The sequence below is a fragment of the Talpa europaea genome, assembly GCF_964194135.1.
Source record: "Talpa europaea genome assembly, chromosome: 1".
Taxonomy (NCBI): Eukaryota; Metazoa; Chordata; class Mammalia; order Eulipotyphla; family Talpidae; genus Talpa; species Talpa europaea.
Window position 1 is genome coordinate 109891534 of NC_140073.1, and position 18011 is coordinate 109909544.

Below are 18011 nucleotides of genomic sequence, written 5' to 3' on the forward strand. Positions count from 1 at the left end.
TCAGAGCCTTCTTGATTTTTTTTTCAGAGATTACAATTCTGTGGAAAGACAATCTATCCATTTTTCAAAATGCAGTATAAAGGAGGTGTGTGGGTCATTTAGGAAGAACGAAAATAGCTGAAAGAAATAGATTTGTCATAGAAATCACCAGCTTTCCCTCTTTTATGCATTTTTTCTTACAGTGAGCCAACACTAAGTATATTATACTCCTTGAAGGTGAATAGTCCATTTTTGTGGCTATAACTCAGGATATAGGCCATGACATCTTCCTGATATTTCCTTAGTATGAAAGAAAAAGAAACCTCCTGAGAGGTGAATGTATTGTTTTAGAATTTTAGTGGCAACCCAGCAGCCTTTCTGCCTATAGTTATAACCTGACCAGGTCACAACGCAGAGTGGAGACAAGAGCACAGAGTCTGTGGGGGAGACCAGGTGAGCCTTTATGAGCACTGGGGTGAAGCTATAGGAAAAAAAATGCTCACCTAGACCTCCGCTGTGGCAACCAGGCAATGGTACTACCTGTGTCTGAAAGGCCCATCAGGACATGAGAATAAGTGAAGGTCCTTAAATTTTGCACTTCACAAAGAGCAGAGCCCCAACCTCAGCCCTTCCAGAGTTGCTGTGATGTCAATTGAATAGTGTTATCTCCCTCAGCTTCCTGTCCCCAACTGCGGTGTAGCCTTACTGGGTACTGTTCAACAATGCTTATGTAGCAGTTTCTATAAATAGCTTGTAAAGAGCTGTACAAAACCTTGGGACTGAAAGAAGCTCTGTGTGTGAGATAGTATTTATTTTCTGAATACCGCCCATGGATTTAAGTAAGTGGTGGAGAATTCTACAAGGGTGCTCAGTGTTGAATGTATTGAATTGGGGGGTGGGGGGTGTTCGTGTTTGCTTTTGACAAATAATGAAAATGTTCTAGGTGTTTTTTTATGTACTTGAGAAAAAGAAAAGAAAAGGAAAGCTGTTTTGTTCTTCAGGCCTCTTAGTTTGGGGACAAAGTTGCAAAGTATAAGAAAAGTGTAACAGGCATGTAAGCCTGTTACATGTATTCATTCTGAAAGGGTATTGTAAACTACCCTTTGCATATATTTTATCTTTGTGTAAAGAAGATGAAAGTGCTCTTAATTAACCATTTGGCAATTTGGTGTTATTTTTCATCAATGGCAATATGCTTCTAACGGTTGGGAGGAAGAAGAAAAAGAAAACTACTGTTTGTTTTGACCAGAACTCTACTTCAGTCCAATTTGACTCAAAGCATGGTAAGGTTAACAGACCATCCAGAGGCAGCACTCACAGGCAATGTTAAGTTCAAAAGGGCAGGGGAAGGAACTGGGGGCAGCCTGGAGGGTCTGTTGTGCTGGCTTCGGAGGTCGGTGCTCCGGCAGGAAGGGCAGAGCTCCATGAAGCAGGAGGCTGTGTCTGAAAAAAATGATCCCATTGTCGTGGGCTGGGTTCTGATCTTCGTTTTCAATCCTTTTTCCTCAAGCACATAAAGAAGCCAGACTATGTGACGACAGGCATTGTACCCGGCTGGGGAGACAGCATAGAAGTTAAGAATGAAGATCAGATTCAAGGGCTTCGTCAGGCTTGTCAGCTGGCTCGGCATGTCCTCCTCCTGGCTGGGAAGAGTTTAAAGGTGGTGTCTCACCAAGCCTCAGAAGGACAACATACTCTTTTTTGTTTTCTCCCTTTTGCTTTAACTCTTCTTTTGTACATATCTAATTGGTTAAAAAATTAAGTAGAGCCTTGGGATGAGGGAAAGAGACCTTATTTTTTGTGTTTATCTAAGTGATAAGTTAAAATCTAAATTTAATTTTAAGTAGCAGAAATTTAGAGATATTTTGAGCTGAAACAGACTATCCAATGGCAAGTGGCTTTGACTTTTGCCCCCTTAGTCTACCTGTAGTTTCTGCTTTTATCCCCCACATTATTTCTGTGTGCCTGAGGAGTTGCTCTATTTCACCCTTTGTCTCCTTTTCTTCACATTAGCCCAACAAAGAAAGATAAGACCAAATGATACGTAATATAGCAAGATTTAGTTTCCAGAATAACCAAACACTCTGGTACATAAGGATCATAAAAGAAAAGATAGGCCTGTAGTTTCCAAAAGGTGGGCAAATTTTTTGAAGTGAGACACAAAGGTGAAATCACTTAAGATATCATCTGTGTAATAAGCTTGTTTTATCAATATAACTGAGCACAAAACAAATATAAAATAACAGAAGTTGCTGAGTAAATTTTTAATTAAATTTTTGTTTTGGAACTTTATTGATGAGATATAATTTAGTGGTGATTTCTTTATGTGCTCACAGAACTTGGTTTCTTTTCGTTTGGGAGCAATTGGATGCCTTCTAGTAAGGGAAAATATTTTTTTTAAAAACACTGATTTATTTAGGCATGAACAAAATCAAAAGTAATTAAAACCAATCTATAAAATATATCAGAGATCCATAATCTCTGTGCCATTACTGAAAAAGCCATGTAATGTTTCAGTCAAGTAAAAAAGTGTAGGTCGACCTACTTTTCAAGCTTTATGATTTAAACCAAAGATTCTTTTGAGTGTTTATTTACATGCTACACGTAGCCCATGACACTGTTGAGGATGAGAAAGGAATTGCCTAGGAAAATATACTTTTAAAAAATCTTCAGGCTAAAAAGGACTCACAGATGATTTAACGATTAATATTTAAAATTTCCATTTCCTAACAGTCCATAACACCATCCTATGCCCAAATGATTGTCCAAAAGGTACAGTCTAGTGTTTTAATGTTAATCATAATTAATTAAATTGTTCTATGACAAGATTATCACAGTGATAATCTTTATAAAGTTTTATCTATAACTAGCGGCATTGTAAGTACAGGAAATGTCTTCAACTGTCACGGCACAACTTCTTTATTAATATTTTAGGTTGACATGACAACTGAAGAAATAGATGCTCTTGTTCATCAGGAAATCATCAGTCATGATGCCTATCCCTCACCTCTAGGCTATGGAGGTTTTCCAAAATCTGTTTGTACCTCTGTAAACAACGTGCTATGTCATGGTATTCCTGACAGGTATTCATTGCTTAATAACATATTGTTCCTTTGGAAATTCAAACATGCAGCTAAGATCTAGAACATATGTTGAATGACACTGTAGTTTAATTGAAACCCACCTGCACACTTCTGAAGCTGATTCTAGTAAAACAAAAATTTTGAGGTATTTTGCTTCTAAGTAGACATAAAACCACCATTTAATGTTTGCTAAAGAGTATATAATCAAAAAGTGGCTGTGCATTAAATATTTATTTTGTCTTCTTAGACTTTCATCATCTAAATAGTAAAAATCCAAATATAGGTAAATACTTGTTCTCAACTATTATTTTGACTCTTTGCACAATTAAAGTTAACTAGTAAGTACATGATTTAAAGACTTTTATACAACAGCAATATTGCTCATATCATACATGTCTTGTAAAATTTGATGTGACTAACATAAGTTAAAAATTAGATAGAGTTACTCAATTTATTCCTCCTCCACTCCAAATTATCATTGTGACTCATTGGGTTTGTGATAGTAGTCATTAGGCATTTATTTTTATATTCCTCGTATTAAGATCTATCACCATTTTTTTTTTCTGTTTATGTTTCAGTCGACCTCTTCAGGATGGAGATATTATCAACATTGATGTCACGGTGAGTAAATCATATAAAAAATAGTCTTTGATCAACTTCAGAATTGCTGGTAGCAACAGGAAGAAGAGTGGATTGAAAATGTGAACTGCACCGATGGAAGTGCTGTTTACTTCTAGCCCCAGACGCAAGCAGCTGGTTTCCTTTTTTGTCTTTAACTCTGTGTTTATTCCAAGTAAACCCAGGCCTGACTTGAATTTAGGGCTGGAATCAGATGCACTGAGATCAATGTTGGCCTAAGTGAAATGTCAACCCAATCCTGCTATGTGTCATGTTTTTGAGAAGGTGTAATTGTTATTGATCCACTGTGTAGTTAATGCAGAGCACCACAGCACTGGGCAGCTGCTGAAGCTAGATATGTATGAGATGAGCTAACGCAAAGAAAGCCAGCATTTTTCCTTCACTCTGCCAAGATTGATCTTCCTCTTCCTGCTGATTTTGAGTGGGGCCTGTCATTATCTTACTCTGTCATTAGGGGCTACATTGGCCTGTGTGTGTCAGTCTATTTGGACAGCAACTCTTTTACTAGCAGTGTTCCTTAGATTTATTAAAATCCCTGAAGGTAACGTCTTGTTCCATTTCTGATAGAGAGAGCCTTGAACTCGAAACCTACAAGCAGAGTGGTTTTCTCCCTGAGCTTAAGTTTTCATCAATGGCTAATAACCTTTATTTTACATAATAATGCTAAGTGATTTAACATAGGAACTTCAAATTGTACGAGTTGTAATCCTTTCTCCTTGTCTTAGCCTTTCATTATTCTCAGATTTCATCTATTTGTTCTTGGCAATTATTTTACTAAGAAATTTTATAATGGTATGCTTGAATTATCTAGATTGTAAGTAATTTCTATACATCTGATAACTAATACATTTGAAATAAATATAATTTAAACATGTGATGAGTAGGTGAGGTAGACAGTGTTCTAGGTGTACAGTTTTTATTAATGAGAAAATATTTTTTAATAGTTATTTTATATACAGAGTGTGAAACTTTGGTAGCAGTATAAATAAGGGAGAAATTGGCATCCGGTAGTTGAATTCAGTCAGATTTTTAGTTGTTTAAATTAATGCCACCTTTTATCTTCATATCAATTTGTGTGAGGATATAGCCAAAGATTCTTTTATTGCTGGTACTCTTTCCTTTGCCACTCTGCCCTACTGAGAATACTTGAACGTTTGTCTCACATATATTCTGTTGGTATCTTTTCAACTTAGAATTACGTAGAAGGAGGTATTTAATAAAGTTTGCCTGAAATAAAATATTTTTAATGATGTATTTTTCTTTTGGGTTATACTTGGTTTGGGAGTTTTACATTTATTATCTCTCCTAATCACTGCCTAATAAAATATTGCTATTTTGAATGAGAGCAATATGTTCTCCCCTCAAATATTCAATGTGTCCAAAGACGATCCCATGCCTCTTTTCAGTTTCCTGAAGGCTTTTACACTTGATCTTAGCCAAAAGGCCGAGAAACAATTTCCTGAAGACTTTTAATAAGCAATTCCAAATGGTTTCACAATTGCAAAACTCATACAGCAAAGTGAAATACTAAGTGAAGGAGTCCATTTAAGAGGTCCTGTACTTTTATCAGAAAATACTCACTGCACTTTATAGTTATTTGCATCTATCATCATATCACAAGAAAGCAGACTTATTTACCATTGAAAATTAGATGTTAAAAATGCGCTTCCTGGTGGCACAAAGGCTTAAGACGCAGCCTACGAAGTTATCTGCAGCCACTGCAGCATGAGTTTAATCCCCGCCCATGGAGCTACCCACATGGCACAGCAGACCTCTCCTGCCTTGCCCGCTGCTCCCCTCAGCAGTGTATTTCGGTCAATCTGCCTGTTCTGCTCCCCACTCTGTCTCTAGTGAATCCTCTCACCCCCCAGACCTCTGGCCTGTACCCCAGTTCTTGTATGCATAAATAAATAAATCTTTAAAAAAAATTTAAAAATGGACAATGTGATGCCCATAGTAGGTGCTCAACAAATACGTTGTTGAATAATTGAAGTACAAAACAAGAATAGTTTGTGTTTACAAACTGTGATTACAGATACTTGCATAGACTTTGAAAAGTATTGTATTTTCATATATATTGAGCCTTTCCAGTTATTATGAAAGCTAGCAAAAAGTAATGTAAACAAGCAAATAAAGATTTTAAAAATTCATTTTACTTAACTGTTATAGAAATAGAAATATTCAGTTACAATTTTTTTACTAATTACTCATATTACAGATGTTATATATTGAATATATAAAATTGAAACTTGTACTTTCTTGGATTGCCAATGGGAACAGATGCATAAAGCATTGTTATGAAGCAATTAAGGTAATCTGATGTAGCAAAGAAAACACCTGGTTAGAAGCCAGTAACCATGGTACTAATCTGGATCTACCTTTGTCTTTACCACTGACCTTAGTTAGTTCCTTGTTTGTGCCTCAATTTCTGAATATTTAATAAAGATAGTTAATAAAGACTTTTTTCGTGCTTCCCTTATAGAATATAGGAGAGTAATTTTTTAATGTGTATTATATACAAACTTAAGACATTACTATTAAAAAAGAAAACTCAATGAATATCTTTTTATAAGTTTCTAAATGTGAAGAATAATTACATAGGACAAATTTATGCAAAACAGCCAATTCCTTGTATCAAAGGATCATTATCAGTCTTCTCTGCCTTCTACATTTATTACAGTGTTTAGTAATCATTAATTTTTATAATGAATCTGGTGTCTACAGGACCTACTGAATCACTGAAGACTGATGCAATTATATTTTTTGTAATTTTATTCTTAAACCTGTTTTGTTATATTCTAGCTAATTCTATATTTCAAAAATTTATGTGTAGTGTTATCTGTTAACATTCTGCTCTCTGGAGTATTTGATTAAGTTTTTACTTCTGGACAGGATTTTTCTGTGTCATACTTCATTCTCATATTGAGCCACTTCAGTTCTTGGAACTAAATTCTCCTACGTTTATTAGAATACTGATATGGCTATTTTATTTCTTCTAGTCATTATATATCACCTCCAAGTATAGAATTGGTAAATTAAAGGTCAGTATCTTCATAACATTGAAGAAACTTTTATGTTAAATACTTCTAGATTCTCCAAACTTTCTGTGGTAGTTGTGGGCCAATGTTTTTGGTCACTAGTTTTGCATATATAATTTTGTCTTCTCAGAAATAAAGTGAGGAGTCAAAATGTCACAATAGCATTACTATGATAAACCTGAAATGGCCATACTCCTGCCTCTATTTAAAATTTTTGCATTTTCATTATATGGTGTCATCTTTTTAATTCCTGCAAGGTTTTGGTATATCTAGTCCTAGATGCTAATTCTGGAAAAGTGAGACACATAAATTTACTAAATACATAAGTGAATACAATGTATATTTCAAGAGAGAAGATTTTTAAACAAGGATGTGTTAAAATTTCGGTCTGTGTTTAGGTATATTACAATGGCTACCATGGAGACACCTCTGAAACATTTTTGGTGGGCAATGTGGATGAATGTGGCAAAAAGTTAGTGGAGGTGGCCAGGAGGTGTAGAGATGAAGCAATTGCAGCTTGCAGAGCAGGGGCCCCCTTCTCTGTAATTGGAAACACAATCAGGTAAGCCTTACACTGACAAGTAAAGGGAGGGTTGGCAAATGGTACAAAGGTTATTGGTGGCTTGGTATAAAGTTGATGACATGTTTTATGATTCAGAACCATCATTTCAGTCTGCTATCAGTATGTGAACTGCCAGGCTGTAATGTTGTTCCCTGGGTTTAAAAAAAAAAAAAAAAAAAAAAAGGTTTTTAGAAAATGAATTATACCAGAGTACCAGAGTCAGCAAAGAAACTTACAAGCAATATCTATATGACTGCTTTAGTTTTAGCTTGACATGTTGGTCCATATAGTGTCCCTTTATTCAAAATCACCCCAGTCATGAAAGAAAGCACCTAAGAAGGGCCTAAATATCCCAACCCTGTGGTAATGAGACAGGAAAAAGTGAAATTTGTAAAGGGATGAGGTGAAACTTTTCCTGTGACACAAAGGTAAAAAGTGTTAGTTAGCCCAAGCAAGCTTAACCTTTCAAATAAATAGATTAGCAAACAGCCTCTAAGGCTCATCTGTCCTTTTTTTGTCTGGTTCCCTTTTTCTGTAAACTATTGTTTATTTTCCACATAGTATTCTATGCTTGCTTTTTGAGTGTATGTGTATTTCCTGAATTCAAGACTTCTCTTTGCAATCTGTTATCTACTTTTAGATCTTTCTTCCCCATAACAGTTTTGCAGGAGACATGCAGAATATGTGTTTTCATTTAAAGGTAATGCATTTTGTTAAAGATGATCACATCAGTACCTTTTAAAGTACTGTCCTTATTAATATGAACCTGAATACTTCCCATTTGCCTAAAGGATGGAAGGCTTAGTCACCTTGAAAAGATGCTGCCTTTTTTCTTCGTAAGCCTTCAAATACTTTGAGAAAAAGGCAGTAAAATATCAGTTAAATGTATTTATGGCTTTAAAAATATTGTAACAGTGTCTGAATCAAACTTTAGTAAAATCTCTTTGGGTTATATCCGAGAAGCTTTTATTGAAGACTTTGAACAAAATTGTGTTTTTGACAGTTTTAAATTATAGGCTAACTAGCCTGGGAAAAAAGGATAGTGTCTCTCTGTTCTTTCATAGGAAATGTTGAATCAGACCCCTACTGGGAAAAGAAATTTAATGCATATCTCACTATCTTACTGTCCATGAATATAATAGAAATGAATTCAAAATGCAGTTTTATTTTTGCAAATGGGATGAGTCGATAGATGTACCTCATATTTTTGAACACCTAGGGTTCAACAAATTTACTGGTGGTGCTCTTGCATTTTAACAAAATTTATTCTTCAGTAGAAGGGGGCAGAGAACACTAGATTCTTATTCAAGCATTCTATCGAGCTCTGCATTCATGGCTGTGTCTAAAGGGCATGTCAGCCTTTGATTCTCTCTGAGAGGTAATTATCCTTTTCCTGTCACGGAACAACAAATGATAGCTAACTACAGAGGCACATTTGCAGTAGTCACATTCATCAACTGCAGAAAAAAAAATTCAATTTAATTGTGCAACACAGCTGCACATGGGCTTTTGAGCATTTCTGTTGTTCTCCCTGTCTCGCTATTCCTCCCTCCAGATCTATTTTTTAAACTTTTTTTCTGGTTATTTTTTCCCCTTTTTGTCTCTTCTTCCATTTTTACTCTCTGTACTTTCTTGTTAAAGTAATTTTCCTTTGTGGCTCTCATTCTTTTTTCCCCATTGAAGGCTATGAATGTAGAAAATTATCACAATTACTCATATAATTGAGCCTCTTTGTAGCAAGTGCAACTCCAGTAGCCTTTCTCCATCATGAAAATGGTTTCATTATAGGGTTTTTCATATTCTCTGACACCATCTACACAGAGGAACAGGCGTGCAGATGAGATGTACTAGGAACAGGCTAGATCAGTAAGGTCACAGTAGGAATAATTAGCTCTGCTATGGAAAGAGCATCTAGGCCTTTTACTGCTACATAAATGTACTGTCCATGGCTTTTAGTCACAAAAAAACTTACTAACAAATGGAGCTCCCGCCTACTACTTTGAAAAAAAGATTTGTATCAACACTACAATTTTCCATCATTAAGACTAATAACACAGAGCCTAGTATACATCAAGGGGAATAAAAAGAAAAATCTCACATTCAAGTGGCGGCTGGGTGCTGACCTTTGTTCCCTTTTTTTGTGTACGACTTAACTCTTTACAAAAAAGAGCCACACGCCACACCAACATGCAGGTGAACTCCAGCTAGTACTAGCAAAGCATAGCATTCAGTCGGAAAATCTGATAAATCTCCATGCAGGATAATGCATTTCATTACATATTCACTACATTAATTCTAGCTACATAAAAAAAAAAAAAAGAAGAAGAAGAAGAGTAGAATTGAAAGTGACATTGGATTTTAGCTATCTGGATGCAAAGGTCAGTTTTCTGAGTATGAATTTGCATGTACAAGCCTCTTTGAAAACCAGATCAGTCCCAACAACTGCACTTACAAAACTATGTGAAAAATAATAGACAATGAACTTTTTTACTTTTACCCTAATACATTTCATTATTTAGATGGTTTGTGTCTGCCACTGGGGAGGAAACTGGCCCGATTTGAACAATTGTTCTGATGTGTTCAGGCAGTGTTTCTGGACATCTATTATTTAGCCTTTTCTTATTCAGGCAAAATCTCAAGGGAGCAAATAAACAAACAATCTCCACCTTTAAGACTAAAATACTTGAAATCATTACAGACTGAAGGTTTACAAACATCTTTCAACTCCGTCTCCTTTAAGATGTTCACCATCTTTTGCGTAGTCTCCCTTTGCTGACAGACTTGAAAGGCGTACTCAGGCATCCTTTATTAGTACTGTGTTACCAAAAGCCTAGTGATCTTTATAGTAAATTTTCAAATTTTCTCTTGAACCTAAAGGATAGGAAGATATGGCTGAAGTAGTATTGGTTAAAATAGTTTAATGAAAAGAGTTCTCTGTGTGCCCTTTTGCTTCATGAGGGATGGCTAGTAATCTTTAAGGTGCAGTTATTATACTTGGTTTACATCCATTTGCATTAAAGTATTTCTAAATTAGTATTTTGGTAATTATGGTGGATAGGATCTGAACATAGAATATTGTGATGTGTAGATTCAGGCTTCACAAATATGTGACAGTTCAATCAAAAATAATTTAAACTTATAGTTGTAGCATGATGAAAGTATCAATAAATGGTTTTTAATGTTTAATTCATAAGTATATATTTTGATATTAATTTAGAAGAATATAAAGCGGATTTTAAAAAATAATCTCTATTAGATTATGCACATTTAAACAATAAGTGGCTCAGGCAAAATAAGTCATTTTAATGTCATCTGTGATGGATTTTTCTTGACAGCTACTGTAAATTACAATTACACTGCTTCTCTCTGCACATGAAAGTAAGCATTGCAATAAATTATCTTTTATTTCAATCCATCATGTCTGCTTTTCAGAGACAGAAAACCTCAAATAAAAGTTCAGCACTATTGTAAGAAAAATACAGTAATTTGTGATCCAGTTTGAAACAAAAAGAGATACCACTCTTTTGGAAAACAGTTGTTGGCTTTCAAAAATATTACTAATTGTACTTAAACATTCCTTGTCATTAGAAGGAATCCCTGTGTTTGTGCATTCCTTCATTTAAAGACTACTGCTTAAAGAACTGGAAACATTAAAGTAAAATTCCATAACTTAGAACATCAGGTACCACTTGAGATTCTTTAATTAAAGTTGTGAACATTTGGAAATTAGTGCTTTTTATAGGATTCATGTAAAAAAGCTCATAAAATAATTTCCATGTGATTTTTATTTCTTTAGAAGAGTATGTACTTAAATATAGTACTCCTCTGCCCTCTTGGGGAATGTATTTTTAGTCATAACATGTAGTTGAAGTGTATTTAGAATTTTAATTTAGCTATACAATACTTTGAGGAAAACTGTCTCATGAAAAGGAATTAAGGGGACAAAATGGTCACAAGGTGAAATTCCTTTTGAGAGATTTCTCTTTCAACCATAAACGATAGCTGAAACAAACTGTAATAATACAGCATACTTTTAAAGTTACTTTATAAATTACCTTTGTACACCTTCTTACTCCAGTCCTCTCTTCTACCTCCCCAAATATTTCTGATAAAGGAGTTCAAATCATAAATGTGCTCAGACTCATGGATAAGTGCTGAACTGGTTTAGAGGATTTTTAGTTAGAGAAAATCAGAACAGAGCGGCTAATACCAGGAGAGTTCTTTTTAGTAAATTTCAGCCAAAAAATAAATAAATAAATAACTCTTTCGTCTGTGAAATGTCCAGGGCAAGAAGACCCTTGTATTCAGAAATGGTTGTGGCCCTGTGGTGTCTGGTACTGGGAACAGGTCTTGGGCACCTGTACCCACCCCCCCTCAGATGTTTCCATTTTCCCTAAAACACCCCTCAAGAGAAGCACACAGATTCCACCTTCCCAAACAACCCTGGGGTTTACCTATACTTGGCTTTTGTGTTACAGCTGAATTTGCTTTAGAATCTGGTAAATAATCTTGTGTTTTCCATGCATTCTTAAATAGTAGAAAAGGCATACTTTTAAATAGTAACTAGGTATATTAGTGAGATTTTACCCAAGTAAGTATGAGTTAAAAACTACCAATCCAAAATGAAAATACATATATATATATATATATATATATATATATATATATATATATATATATATACTTAGCTTCTGGGACCCAAACATTGAAATGGGTACTTAGGCAAGGAACTGAGGAAAATATGTCCTATTTTTTTCTTCTATCTGGTTATGAGAGCCTCTGACCTTGGCATCCATGACATACATACTATGACTCTCCTGTAACCAGAAGTTCTAGCGGGATCCAGGCAGAACATTGTTATAGGAGAATGTACACAGATATCTTTAGCCACCTAGTAACTGCACAGATGCTTTTATGAAGAGGAATGAGAGGTGTGAAGGTAGGAGGGTACCCCAAGTGTTTTTTCAGAGTGGGCTTTCTTCCTCTCCTCTCATCGAAAATTAAAATGGAGATTGCCATTGTAACACACATTTAAAATGTAACTGTGATGCCTGCCAATCAGATTTTTTTTTTTAAGAAAAGAAAATAGGAGAATAAATACTTCTAAAATCATTGAAGATTGTAGGAATTGAATGAACATAGATTTAGGTAGAACCCATTCTTGTAAAAAAAAAAAAAACCTAGGTTATATATTATTTAATAATTTCTCTTCTACCTTCTATGCATTCTCCATCCACCGTTTCTATTTTTTTAATAGAAATTGCTGTAGTACAAATAGAAACTCCCTGAAAGAGTTCTTAGCTCTCCTGCCCAAAGTGCAAAGACGCAGAGAAATAACCAGAAAATACACCTTAAAAGATAAAAACACTGACTTATCGATCTGTCCCCAATACATGCATAGGTTACCTACTTCTGCACTATCAGTTCCATGGAAATTAAATCTGAATGATAAGATGCCCATCTGTGATTTATACTCACATCCTGGCCTAAGTGAAGATACCTTATAAATCTGGAGATGAAGATTATTTATGTTTTAAGAAAGTTTTTTGACACAGATACTTATAAAAATGCTGACTAAAAAACTTTGTGTTCATATTAAAGTAACTCTAGGATCTGTTAAAACCCTAGTTTGGGTTCTAGGAATGTTGGTTTTGTTAAGAATTTACCAATTCCAATCCATTGTTATGATTAAGGCACTTTGTCCTTCATCCACATGAAAATTATTAATGTGTATATGTTCTTATCTTGTGGTGTTGCCAGAAATAAGTATGTTTGACTGATTTCAAAAACAACTCTTAAACCTTGTGGGTGAAAATTTTAGGGCTGTATTCTATGTGCCAGATTTCATTTTTATAGACTGGAAGAAAACCAAAACTTTTGCACACAGAAGTAACTAATGAAGCGTTAGGAATCAGAATTCTAGCTTCTCTGAAGCATCACCGTCATTAAAAGGTATTCTTCGTGAATTTTGCTAATAGCATGAGTCTTGAGTGGAAATCCCAAATGAACACTAAGTTTTGGAGTATTTCTTTTTTTTTTTTTAAGATTTATTTGTGCATACAAGAGCTGGAGTACAGGCCAGAGGTGGGGGGAGGGTGTGTGTGAGAGGATTCATCAGAGACAGAGTGGGGAGCAGAACAGGAGGAATGACTGAAATACACTGCTGAGGGGAGCAGTGGGCGAGTCAGGAGAGGTCTGCTGTGCCATGTGGGTTGCTCCCTGGCCAGCTGGGGATCGAACTTGTGCTGCAGAGGCTGTGGACAGCTTTATAGGTTGCATCTTAACCCCTTGCGCCTCCAGGGAGGCCCCTGTTTGGGAGTATTTCAAGAACATTGACAAAGCAGATTTGGGCTTTTGTGTAAGTGTTCCTATATTTGTAAAATGTATGTTTTGAAATAAACTAGAATAAGGAAACTTCAGAAGTATGAAGTCACATTTCTAGATTGAAATTTTTTTTTTCTATTTGATTTAAAAATGAGTAGTAATTTTCAAAGTGTCAGTGTGGAACCCCATCCAAACCAGACTTGACTTTTTTATGCCTGCCTTATGTTCACATGTGTCATGGCTAGATCTCGATGTAGATGTGTGCATGCACCCTCATTTGTTGTCTAAAAGAGCCTTGTTTGAAAACAGCACTAAGGCAAATGAAGCAAACTACTGTTAGATATCTACCCCTTTTTTTCCTTCACTTATCCTAAAGGAGTTGTTATTGTTATAAGTAATGGCAAAAATTCAGGTTATTCTAGAATAATGAAAACCTATTAGTGCTATCATCTCACTCTAAATATAACTAGTATTTTTTTTGAGATTATGTTAAAGTGATTTTGTTTTATCGAAGCAAACATTAAAAACTTTTCTAATTTAATTAACTATTTTTTTTGGTTACTTTTAAAGCCACATAACTCATCAGAATGGTTTGCAAGTCTGCCCACATTTTGTGGGACATGGGATAGGATCTTACTTTCATGGACATCCAGAAATTTGGCATCATGGTAAGAAACCATTCTATTTCATGGTTTGTTGAATAGAATCAGGATAAGGCAGTTTTATTCCTGAAGCTCTTCTAACTTTGAATCCACATTATAGTTTTTTGTGTGTATATGTGTATGTATGGAAAAGGGGTGTAAACATAATCCTAACCAGCACATCAATTAATATGTTACTGGATTAGAGCTCAGCAGTTTCAATCCCCAAATAGATTTATTTTGCTTTTTGTCTTCTGAAGGGTGCATAGCTAGAAGGCACAAACGATATTTGTCCAGAAAAAGTTACTGAAACAAAACAAAACGCCACTGCATCAGTGTCCCAGTGGCATTCACATGACTGTTTTCTGTTTTTCTTTTACTACCCCCTTTTCTAACCACTGACTGTTGTGGTTAAACTTCATTACATCCTACACAGCGTTGACAGCTGATGTATTTAGCAGCATGTACTCTTTAGTGATTTCTAGATTATACCCACCCTTGTGTTCCTTCCCCAGAATCTCCTGCTTTTCACTGCCTGAGTGTGTGCCCTACAGTGAGAAAGAAGCAGTGGGCCAGAAAGGGGGGGAGGGCCCCCCCAGCTCAAGTTAGAGTAGGAGGCAGATTCTGGGGCAGCCCGGATGTTTTGAAGTGCCCCCAAGGGGGAGTGCACTGAATGAAAGTCCTGAGGCTTGACCTGTGTGCTTGTAATGGGAGTAGTCCCTAGAGTAACTACTGCATCCCCTGGGACATCCCTAGCTACCCAGTAAGTGAGAGCTTCCTTTGGACTAAGGAACCCCATCTGAGGCATCTCAGAACAGGTCCAGATAGAATGCAGAAAGGGCCTCTCTGGCTTATGTTACATTCAGCACCAACACTTGCAGTTACTTGAAGTCACTCCTATCCTTATTCCCTACGCTTACCTCCGTTTTTATCAGTTCCCCCAAGACATCTTCTCATTGGGATGGGAGTTGGGGGATAAAACCCAGAACCCAGCTAAGACCCAAGATCTCCCAGTAAGTAGCCAGAGGACAGGGTTGGGGGCAAGCTAGACAGGTATTTTAAACATCCAGTCTGCCTCTGCTAGGCCTTGATGCCAAGTGCAGAAAATGGAAAGGCTGAGGTACAGGAACACTGTTCAACACTGGGTGGTATCTCCCAACCAGGATTCTAGAAACCACCACCCTTCTCCACTAAAAAGGGGGGGGGGGGAGATCAAGTTTTTTTTGAGCAATCCAACCTTCTGTAATTCTGTTGGTCTCTGATCATCTCTTGGTTTCCCAATGCCCCTACCCAATGTTTTTTTATTTGTTTGTTTTGCAGCAAATGACAGCAATCTACTCATGGAGGAGGGCATGGCGTTTACCATAGGTCAGTGCTGGGTCTCCTCTTCAGAGAGCTGTGGCTCCCGGGCGGAAGCAGCAGCTTTGGCCTAGGCCAGGCAGTCCCGTAAAGGACTAATAAAGCCAATCAGTGTAATGAAATAATTCAGATGCATAGTAAATCTGATTAAATAATATCCTCTAGCCTCATCTTCCTAAATCAGATACTTACTGACACATTTAGGAGACGGCAGCCATCCAACCTCTAATTCTGTTACCAGCATAATGTCATGTTTGGTTTTTTGTTTTGTTTTTGTGGGTTTTTTTTTTTTTTCATTAACACCCAGTAACTAGAAGCGATTATTGTCCCTTGCTCCCTGTCAGCAAGTGGCATGTGTTCCCTGGCAGGCCATTCCTGGCTGATCACGTAATTGGTGTCACCTCCAAATTCCAATCACCTAAGACCCCCAAGGTATCTTATTTCTTACTGTGGAACTTAATAGAGAAGCAATTAGAGTAAAATAAGAAAATTGTTATTTGCTGATTAATGCACATTTTGAACAGGTTTTAAAAATTCAAATATTTTTTTTTAAACTGACTGGTATTTATAAAAGGGACTGGTGTTTGGGTAGTTATTATCCACAGGGTCCTAATTAAAGCTTGATTAAAATGCCCTTTTTTAAAAAATTACGAACTAGGCAACTTCATACATTTTTGAATGCCATAGTGTTTCCTCTTCCTACTGTTTAGTTTGTAGTATACTATGTAAGCAACATCAATTATCAACCCTTCGAGATGACAACATGAACCCGCGGGGGAAGCACTTGGAAGGAAGGGAGAGAACCGTCTTCCTCTCTTTTTTTGATCATCAGCTGAAACAATGCTTGACAAGAATCTGATTAGATCACTGCCGTAACTATTTTCCCTCTTACAGAGCCAATCATAACCGAGGGATCCCCTGAGTTTAAAGTCCTGGAAGATGCATGGACTGTCATCTCTCTGGACAATCAAAGGTGTTTGCTTTCCGCCCTATTGTGTTTAAATTGTAAGGGGAAAAAAAATAAAATAAATTGTAAGGGAAGGGAAGATTTGGCCGGCGTCGCCGGTGAGCGGCGGCTCCGGGGCTGGCGGGCGCTTGCGTGCGTCCTCACTGCGGTGGCGGGTGTGTTTCAGGTCTGCCCAGTTTGAGCACACGGTTCTCATCACGTCGCAGGGAGCGCAGATCCTGACCAAACTGCCCCACGAGGCTTGAGCATCGACCTGAAGGTTGCCTTCCCCCTCAGATTTGCTGGAATTCACCTGAAGAACTTTTTTTTAAAACACAGGCGAAAGCCAGGCTGCGCAGTGCTCTACTCAGCACCCAGGAGCGCCCTGGAAAAAACGCGCTGGAATTTGAGGGTAGTTGAGATCTGGGATCGAAAGCCCTGCCGGGGTCGCGCAACCTGGGAGACGATCCTGGCTGCTGACTCTGCTTCCCAGGGCTGGATGTGCGTGTGAAAGGGCAGTGGGGACGCCCTCGTTTGGAAGACGAGGGATTCCTAGAGTAACAGGATTTTCTCTTTCCCTTGTCTTGACTCTGCCCAAGTAAAAAGCTTTCACCTCTTAAACCCACTGTGTCTGCTCTGTTTTTTTTTCCGTCTCTGACAGTTGGGGCGAGATGGGGGGGGGGGGCAGGTGATTAATTTTTGAGTTCCCGAACTTTTCTTCGCATGCACAAGCTAAAAGAAAAACCCCCGCTGTTAGCTGAGAATTTAAAAAAGTCTGCCCTTGTGGATCGCACACTGGCCACCCCAAGGGCACTCCCAGAGTCCAGTCATCCCTCAGCTCTTCTGGTTCTTTCCCCTTCTTGTTCTGCAATGAAAAGATTAACCCCAGAATGGAATGTCTCCTTCCAAACATGGCCTTGCCTCAATGGATCCCGGCCCTGGCCCTTTTGCAAGTCTTTATCAGTCTAAAAACAGACTTTCCCCGTCCACTTTGGCACCTCCTCCCCAGTGGGCACCCTGCCCTGCCCAGCCAACTCAGAGCAAACTTTTGAGAGACCCTCCCCGCCACACAGGCTGTTAGACTGTTGCCCTGGAAATAGAGACACCAGCCCCACCTACTCAGATGGGAACAGTGTAGGGTGGATCTCGCCCTTAAGTAGACCTCTCCCATTTTTGGACTGGCAATCGTGGCTGGAGACCCAGAGGATCCCAGCAAGAGGAGAAATATGAAGGAAGGCAAGAGCTTACTTAGATGGCTGGAACTGCAGTTAGTGAGCGCCTTTGGCACACCGGCATCTCCACCTGCTTCAGAAGCAGGAAACCCAGTAGCCCACATTCTCTGTTTCCCAATTCCTATTCCTGTTCCTGAATACCTTCCCTACCTTGCACATGCCCCTCAGGACCTGTTCACAGAACCTCTGTTCAGGAGTGGAGAGGGCT

General features: G+C 37.5%; 1 protein-coding gene across 1 annotated transcript in view; it reads left to right on the plus strand.

The window, feature by feature from the left end:
* METAP1D (methionyl aminopeptidase type 1D, mitochondrial) overlaps positions 1-16837 on the plus strand; it is a gene marked incomplete at both ends in the record, with an annotated part of 78270 nt that extends 61433 nt beyond the window's left edge. The window contains 8 exons of the mRNA XM_084237157.1: positions 1490-1639; positions 2914-3062; positions 3641-3683; positions 7138-7301; positions 14196-14293; positions 15587-15634; positions 16520-16598; positions 16759-16837. Of these exons, the coding sequence (XP_084093283.1) occupies positions 1490-1639; positions 2914-3062; positions 3641-3683; positions 7138-7301; positions 14196-14293; positions 15587-15634; positions 16520-16598; positions 16759-16837 (810 nt within the window). The remainder of the gene's footprint in view (positions 1-1489; positions 1640-2913; positions 3063-3640; positions 3684-7137; positions 7302-14195; positions 14294-15586; positions 15635-16519; positions 16599-16758) is intronic.
* Positions 16838-18011: the final 1174 nt, after the last annotated feature.